At 34.5% G+C, this 9,372-nt stretch overlaps 1 protein-coding gene across 1 annotated transcript; it reads right to left on the reverse strand.

Annotated features, from left to right (window-relative positions):
• Positions 1 to 796: 796 nt before the first annotated feature.
• On the reverse strand, positions 797 to 4,519 carry LOC134685614 (RNA-binding protein RO60-like). Its single transcript, XM_063545521.1, has 2 exons — positions 4,172 to 4,519; positions 797 to 2,751 (listed from the first exon to the last, which is right to left on the reverse strand). Exons 1-2 carry the CDS (start codon positions 4,420 to 4,422, stop codon positions 1,317 to 1,319), a joined length of 1,686 nt encoding a protein of 561 aa, XP_063401591.1. The 5' UTR covers positions 4,423 to 4,519; the 3' UTR covers positions 797 to 1,316.
• Positions 4,520 to 9,372: the final 4,853 nt, after the last annotated feature.

Consider the following 9,372-nt stretch of genomic DNA (forward strand, 5'->3'; position numbering starts at 1 on the left):
TGCTTGTTTTGGGGCCCTTTTAAGGCCCCTAATTACTAAATGGTTGGGACCATCATCCCAACCTTCCTTTTGTGGTATTGAACCTTCTTAAAAACGTTATAAAGATCTATTCGCTTAAACTAAAGTTATTATCCGGAAACCAATGTGTCTTCGGACGACGACAGCATACCATTATATAACCCCAAAAAATTATTGGGGTCGTATAAAAACTCAACTATAAACACTGAACCATGAAATAAGGTCAAGGACAGATGACACCAGCAAGACATGTACACCTTACGGTCCTTCCATACACCGAATTTACTAGACCTATTGCTTCTCGTATCGGAGATATGGACCTGACCACCAACACTTAACCTTGTTCACTGATCCATGATATGAGGTCGAGGTCAAGTGAAAACTCTCTGACGAGCATGAGGACCTTGCAAGGTACGCACATACCAAATATAGTTATCCTAGTACTTATAATAAGAGAGAATTTAACATTACAAAAATCTTATCTTTTTCTTCAAGTAGTCACGTGCACCGAACCATGAAAGTGAGGTCAATGACATTTTACATGTGACTGACGGAAACTTCGTAACACGAGGCATCCGCATACAAAGAATATAACTGCAGGTCTTTCACCTATTAATTAAAATATAAAGATTTTGAGAAGTAAGCTAAAGCCGCCGCCGTCAGATCGCTATCCCTATGCGAGTCAAGCTTTCAAAAAGACGCAGGCTCAACAAAATCCAAGAATGCTACCTACCTGCGTATCCTATTTTTACTTTTCTTTGTTTTGCATAACCATTACCGGTGAACAAAATCTTTTATTTTAATAACATTTTTATTGTAACAATTTAAATAATCATTGTACATACATTTGATAAACAAACAAAAAAAAACAGTACCGAAAGAAGATATATATTTACAATCATCCTCCTTTCTCTTCCGGGTAGTTTAAGAATACAGTCCTTATTGCGTACAAAGTAATGATTTTGACATACATGTACTTTAGAAGTATGCATTAATATTGGGTATATGTTGGTCGGATATTATTGTCAAATCTAGTAAAAGATCGTTAAATGTTATTGTCAATTTGTCATGAATAAAATTACTTGGATGGAGCTATTAAATGTTTGTTTTTCTATGCCATAATATGGCTCTTTATATTAATAAGCAAAATATGATGGAAAAAATTGTGATTCAAAGTCTTCAATGTTAAATAGTATGATGCATGATAAAACAAACACATAATATGATATCGATCAGAAAATGGCACGTCTATTAACAAACAAATATAGTCTGCCAATGGACCAGAAACTTTATAAAAGTTAAAATTTACCACTGACGAAATTGTTCATAGCCTTTGGAGCTTCTGTATCAAAGCCGATGACATCCATCATTAGCGGATCTTTGGGATCGGCAATGCTAAAACCATTGCTTACCATACCGACCACTATCAACCGCGCTTCCGGATTCTTGGTATGGTTCCTGTACTGTTGTAACGCAGTTGCTGGGTGAATATTTCCGTAGTACGTTTCAGAATCTGTGTACACGACGAATACATCAAACTTCTTCTTATGTTCCATGGCCCATTTCATTGGCAAGGCACAGTCGGTACTTGAGAATGGCAGATCAGAGCATTTCTGAATAGCCGTCTCCAAGGTGTCTTCTTTTCTTATATCCATTCTTGTCAGTTCATTTGAGAAAGCAACAACTTCATAATCTTTCTCCGTTTTAGCCGTTAATAACATCATTGCTGCTGATGCATCGCGTGCTTCAATGGACGACGCACCAATGACTGGTTGTCTCATGGAGCCACTCACGTCTACTGCTAGGCAGAATTTTTTACCAGTTGGCTGTACGAAACTAAAAGCTTCGTAGAAAGCTTTCTCAAGTGCTTTAACTATGTTATCATTAACCTGCCATGAAAGTTTCCCCTTGTCCCCTCGACCTGCTTTGTACTGGTTATATGCTATCAGAATGGTGAATGGATGAATTCGAGACCTTTTCAAGATACTGGTGTCTTTGAGCTTTTCGGTCACAAGTTTTTCACCAAAGGAATCAACTTCAAGCAACTCAAGGCTTGACATTTTCCCAAGGTTCCGTATCATTGCTGTCATAGGCATCAAGCGAAGCATCGTGTCCCAAACTTCTTTGGAATCCAGCAAATCGGTAGGTACATGCTCTCGGACTAATTGATGTTCAGCAATCAAAGCGCGCAATTTCTCAATGTCGGATCTGGTGCACTTTTTAGCCTGTTCAACTGCGTCAAGAAAAGCTTTAACCGGTGCAATCTCTGGGTTTCTATCATGCTGTGTCATAGATGTTGCATCTTCCATGTTCTTGATGATATATCTGATGACCAAACCAACCGGATTATTTCTTGGTTTCACATGCCCCAGTCTTATTACATCTTTATGGCTCCACCCATGTCTTGCCTTGTACTTTGTTGTTAGTAATGCAAGCTTTTTGGGATCTTTTTCAAACTGGTTATACCACTTACCGATGGCAGATCTATGAGCTCTTCCCCATCCCGAACCAGCACTTTCCTTCTCACATAAGTTAACAAATTCAAACAGATGGGTTGGTATTCTGCAAACATCGAGCAATATGCTATAGGCAGCTGCTTTAGTTTTTGGGTCGTTGGATCTTGCACATATGGCTAAAGCGTTTAAAGTTGGTGTTTGTTTGCAGGCTCTACCATTTACGCTCACGTCTCTTATCAGTTTTACTGCCTCTGGACCTTTCCCATTCATGATCAGTCTGCAATAAATGAATGGAATTTTTGTTAACCCTTAAATTAAAAGAAGTGACAGTTATTTATTGATTCCCTTGAGATCGATATCGTGTTTTAACTATACTAATCATCTTCAGAGATCGTACAAGGGCCATACAGCCAGTCAAGGTCGTTAAAAACTTCCATTTGTTGTTGAGACAAGGTTGGTTTTTTTCTGGAAACTGTGACGTCTTAACCAATTTTTTTTTTTTATCAAAACTTGAAAATGCCAAGAGTGCAAATAAAAATAAGCAATAGCTTTTTCAAAATGTTTTTTTTTAATTTCTATTACAAATTTCCATTTCCTTTGGACACGTTTGTGATATTTTTTTAAATAAGTGCCACTGTTAATATAATATAATCATGATTGCAAACGAATCCCCTTACATTTTGTATGATACATTTAAAATTAATGGGGAATGTGTCCATGGTACACAGATTATGCCCCCACTTGCATATAAAGTTATAAAGCAAAAAACACTCCCCAATATATAATTGGTTTTAGAATGTATGCGGACACAAGAATATACACGTGAAGCAAAAATGAAAACTGTATTGCGTTGAATTGGTTTCTTTAATCGTAAATAGTGATTGAGCCATATCTATCAGTATACCAACATCGTAGACAGTGGGGAACGAGGAGCCGACCAAGCACGTCCGATAAGTTGTAAAGACCGAGACGTAACCTGGATGGATGAATGATGATGAAGTTAATCAGAACTGTATCCATTATTTTTATATTTGGAATTCCTAACCTCCAGGATAACATCTAAATCAATTATAATTTAAGAACTATATAATGTATGCAGGTTTCATTTTGCTTATTTACCATGTTTATAAATGTTTGCAGATGTCAAAAGTGCGGACGGTTTTTCCCGGGTATTGAGGACTAAATGTAAAAATACCTTTTCTCAGTAGAAAGTTTAGAAATTTCTTATAATTCTTCGTTTTCATCATTATGAACTGAGTCTCATAATGTTCTGTTCTGTCCAGGTCACGTTTACCAGGATATCTATATTTTGAGACCTGATGTAAATATTTCAAAATGATGCATCGAAAAACAACAAAAGATCCGAAGACTATCGGAAAAAAAATATAAGGTCAATTCAAAATGGGTCTCGAAAAAACTGTTATATCCACAGGCACTCGTCTCAGAAAAAAAATCATCTACACTTTTATATAACACGTTATATCATGTCTAATTAATGAGTGGTCAGGAACGAAAAGACTGCATCAATAAATTTTCAACTCTGGAAAAAAAACCATTAGAAAACATCGCATATTGGCCAAATATTATGTCATTGATATGACTCGTTTGTCACGTGTGAATTTCCGATATTGTTTTGGCTTTTACCCAACATTAGCCATTTTGGTTTTTCTACTTTCGTTTTCACAACACATTCTTACCTATCAATACACTGTATGTTTTCTCTTTTTAAAACTGGACCAGTCACATAGTAAGACCCTCCCTCTGTTCCTAAACAAAGATATCTCAGTAAACGTGTCTCGTCGTTGACCTCATATGAATATCCACCAGCCGAGTTCGGAACCATATCATATGTCAACGGCTTGGTTTGAGGAATTAAATCCTCTCCCATTGGTTGACTCTGGAAAGTTATTGAGTCCTCGTCGTCAAATTCCATATCCATGCTAGACATTTTGATTATAAATCCGGACCCAGAGTATAAACTCCTAGTCAAAATGAACGGTGTTTATTGTTTGCCTTCTGTACTAAAACTGAATCAATGCTTTAAAACCAAACTATTTATTACATTATAGTAAACGCGTAATCAACGCGTAATCAACTCGGACTTATATTTCTATTTTTAGGTTAGGGAATTTACACTGGATCGGCAATGTATACAATGAAAATAAAAACGTACAGCTTTGACTGTCTTTTGTTTAGCTTTTTATTGTTTTGTTTTTTAGAAAAGAAGTAATTCAAACAAATTATACATACATTTATTGCAAAAGGATTAAAACAGCAGATTTCAAGAGTGTTCAAATTGGAAAATGAATGTTACTAAGGAAATGACATATTTCATTGATCTTCAATCAATCACATGCATGGCGACAATTTGTTTTTCAAGGGAACGAGTTCAATTCAACCACTATAAAGACCCCCTAGTTCGTTTAAACTTTAAAATCATTCAGTAATTGTGATATAAATGTAACGCTAAATGGGTCTTTGTTCTGTGTATTTTGGACAGTCATTATTTTGGATATATGTATCTGGGATAATCCTTCTTACCCGTTTACATAAGATATTAAATATTTCACCATATATATATATAGGCTCATTACCGTCTATATACCAGTAACGAAGTCTGTTTAATGTTCACATGTTTAATCATATATTAAAAAGTACATGTATATGATATATTTAAAAGGTACACAGCCCAGGTTCGCAGTAATAAATTCAAATACAAAACGTTACTTAGTTCCAACTCTATAAAACAACATGTTACTTCACTATAATCTATCTATATTGCAACTTAATTGTTACTTCAAGCTACTATACCAATATAATTGATCAATGCAAAAAGTTTCTTACAACATCGTGCTATGAACCGCTGTCCTTAAATTAGATTAAACCTTGCTTTGATAAACGTCCAAATGATATTACAATTCTACTGTGCAACTCATGTACCGTACAAACTGTCACATTTAATAATTAAGATGAAAGATCATTCAATAAATTAAGTATAATTGACCATCAAATCTTTGATGTAGTTGACCACGCCACATCAATGTTAAATTTATGAAGTGTAAAATATTTACTCGCATATATATAATTATGTATATAATATGTAGTTTCCATTTCTCGTTTCAGCATTTTTCAAACATTGGCTATACCTTTCATGTAACTATTTATGTGTTGCTTATGTATTTAATTGTAACACTTCTTAGTAACTGGATAGGTTAAACCAATGCCTTCCTAGAACAAATGACACCAATGAACAACACCAGTCTTTTTGCTGTTCCTGCTAATAATGTTTCACTAGAAAAGGCATCAATTCTTTGGCTTTCCGGGTTCTGTATCTGTATTTCCCACTTGTGTAATTAGGATGGGTACGTCACAGATTCCTTTCGGCTATTATGTGACGAATAGGGTTGAAAGATTTGTTTTTACAACTCCAGTGTATACATAATTGTTACCATAGTATATAGTTGGTTGACCGTTATGGAATAACCGATTCACAGATGATATCGGATATGTTTCTCACGTCATAACTACAATCCCCTTCCCTTTTCATGAATTTGACTTACTGTATAAAGCTAGTTATCGGGTTTGTAAAAAAATGAGCAACTCGACGGTGCCACTGTTGGACACCTGGAGCAGTATCTGCTCACCCTTCTGGAGCACCTGAGATCATCCCCATTTTTGGTTAGGGTTCGTGTTGCTCAGACTTTGTTTGTTTTCTATGCTGTTTCTTGTGTACTTTAATTTGTATATTTCATGTCATGGTGTTTATTTTCGATTTATGAGTTTGACTGTTCCTCTGGTACCTTTCGTCCCTCTTGAATAAAATTGAGAATGGAAATGGGGAATGTGTCAAAGAGACAACAACCCGACCACATAAAAAAACAACAGCAGAAGGTCACCAACAGGTCTTCAATGTAGCGAGAAATTCCCGCACCCGGAGTCTATAACTTAGAGAATGATGAAAAATGATAGTTTTGCGATTCAAAATATGAATACAATATAAGGCTGGTTAGAATGCAAACCATTCAGCTTGCTTAATATCTAATAAGTGTCATCAAATATGCAGACATTATAAAGACTGAGGGCAAACCATACACAATAACAAAAGCTTTATACTGAACACCTGCTTGGTTTGACAATACTAGAATGTTTGTAAAACTGCAATTCAATGAAACATAGATTGGTATACAAGCAATTAAAGCTTGTATGTATCCATGCAAGAAAAATAAGTTTTCACCGTACATCAGTGGTGTATGCAAGAATACCGTGAACTGAAAATGTCAAACAAATATGCAAACTTTTATGTTCCAAGTGATATAGGATTATATGTTGGTATGCCGACAATCAAACCCATGCATTCCATTGTTTTACAAGGGTTTATTGAAAAGCGGGTTGGTATACGGGAATAAACCCCTGAGTGTTGCAGTTAAGAATTAAGAGCTTTCTATCAAATTCAAATGAAGTTGAAGGCTATATATAAGTAATTCCTTACATCCATGTAATTCGACCTTTTCATTTCACAATCATACACATCTCCTTATTTTCTAAGGGAGGTTTGCAAACATAATTGAATAAGAAATGTTACTACTCAGTAAATACTTAGCATTCAGGCATACTGACTTGCCAATACAAACATGAATCCAGAATTAAATTTTAGAATCCATGCAGGCATACAAGTACCTAGCAGAAAAAAAGCCAAAATAAATTAAAAAAATCGGTTTACATATCCAAGGTGCGTATACAGGCATACAGACCTTAACTTTGTCAAAATAAATATATTAAAGGTTCTAAATACACCAGATTTGTATGCAGGAATACAGACCTGACAAATACTTATATACGCAGAAAGTGAGAGTTTTTACATACACCAGGTGGGTATGCTAGCATACATACCTGACAAATACTAGTATATATGCTCAGAGTGAGAGTTCAACATACACCAGGTCGGTATGCTAGCATACAGACCTGAAAAATGATAGTATATGCATAGAGTGAGAGTTTAGCATTAACCAGGTCGGTATGCTAGCATACAGACCTGAAATATACTTGTATATGCATAGAGTGATAGTTTAGCATTAAGCAGGTCGGTATGCTGGCATACAGACCTGACAAATTCTAGTATACATATACAGTGAGGTTTTAGCATACACCAGGGTGGTATGCAGGCATACAGACCTGACAAATACAAGTAAGAGAAAAAAGACTTGATTTAGCATTCTTTTCATTGAAACATCTGAAATAAAGATGGGTAAATGCTATGTTATGTACATATTTCAAAAATGACATAAAAGTATAACAAAAATGCAGAATGAGTATCTTTTTAAGGTTTATTTACTTGAACTATTTCCTTGGTGTTAAAATAGTTCATTCTAGCATCCTATGAACAAGGTTTATGATAAAATAATAGAAATTTTGGTTCGCATTTACAAAGAAAGGTCACAAATCTTGGCAAAAGATGACAAACAAATAGTGTTAATGCTATACAGTGAGTTTTTTACGCGAAATATATCAATAATCCCAAATGTTGTAGCCTTTTCACACAAAAATAACTTAAGTGGCATATGAGAATTTCTAATTTTAGATGAGAACGTGTTCCATTCAATACACTAGTACTGATAATAAAAACGTCATTTTTATTATTAAAAATACACATTAATTTTAGTGATTTAAATTCTTTATTAAGATAATATGAACTAATAGTAATAGTACTTAAGTTATAGTATTCCGAGTAGTATTCTCACAAATCATATGATAATTCCCAAAACAACGTTTCAAAGTTTTTTCGTGTTAATAGATAATATGAGGCAGGCATAACCTGTGAATGGGGACGAAGTCTGTATGTATTATGTTTTTAATTCAAAATGTTGATAAAAGAAAACGAAATACCGTGCGTAACGTTCCCGATTTTGGTTCTGTTTTTAGGGAATTAGCTGTGACGTTCTTTAAGTTATGACGTCATATTCGATGTAAACAAAAGAAACGCTTTCATCAGGAAACGTAACGGTCTTTTTTCATATCAAACAATTATTAAAATTGAATTTGTATTGAGATCCAATCTTATGTTTTACTAGACTGGTAAATATAAAAAATATTCAAACAAGACAGATTTCTGCGCAAATGCGGGAAAACCGGAACAGGAACTAGATCTGGAATTTTCTACCGTAATTGGGGACTTCGTCCCCATATAAACAATTCACCAAAATTTCAGGAAAACTGTTGAGTTATCCGAAAATGGGGAAATCACACCCTTTTTGTAATGAATAAACTTTGATCCCATAACTCGGAAACGTAAAATATCAAATTCATAAAAATCGAAATGTCAATATATTTAACTTGATAATTCACCAAAGTTTCTAGCTAATCAATGAAAGCGTTTTTGAGTTATTGTTCGAGAACTGGAAAATCCGCCTTTTTGTAATGAATACTGCCCCAAACTCGGTAAAAACGAAAATGAGCTCATGTCAATTCACGGATATATAAACTATTCACTAAAGTTTCATGTAAATTAGTTAAACCGTTTTTTTTAAATTTCCAACCGGACGGACGGACAACGGTATATACCATAATACGTCCCTTAAACGGGCGTATACAAATAATTATGCAAATCTTTCAAATTTAAATTATGACGGATTGAAAAAAATGTTTGCCTTATATGATCCAAATCTTTATTTTTCACAAGATATACAAAAAATGTACTCCATTTGAATGCAGAATTTCCCCCAAAAAGTTCTTTCTTGGAATTATGAGTTTATATTATATCTACCAATGCTATATTTAAACAATGAGCACCGATTATACGTAGTTTCATTTTACTTTTAATTTTATTAGTAAGATTTGTTCAAGTTGAAGATAGATTTGAGCTATAAGAAATTAGGAAACGTCAAAAAGTCTCCCAAGTCAT

The sequence above is a fragment of the Mytilus trossulus genome, chromosome 9 (assembly GCF_036588685.1).
Source record: "Mytilus trossulus isolate FHL-02 chromosome 9, PNRI_Mtr1.1.1.hap1, whole genome shotgun sequence".
Classification (NCBI taxonomy): Eukaryota; Metazoa; Mollusca; class Bivalvia; order Mytilida; family Mytilidae; genus Mytilus; species Mytilus trossulus.

Excerpts from the sequence above, each read along its gene's own strand:
- LOC134685614 (XM_063545521.1), bottom strand. The coding sequence starts at position 4,422 with ATGTCTAGCATGGATATGGAATTTGACGACGAGGACTCAATAACTTTC. Across the intron at positions 2,752-4,171 it reads AACATACAGTGTATTGATAG|ACTGATCATGAATGGGAAAG; the intron begins GTAAGAATGTGT and ends CATTTATTGCAG.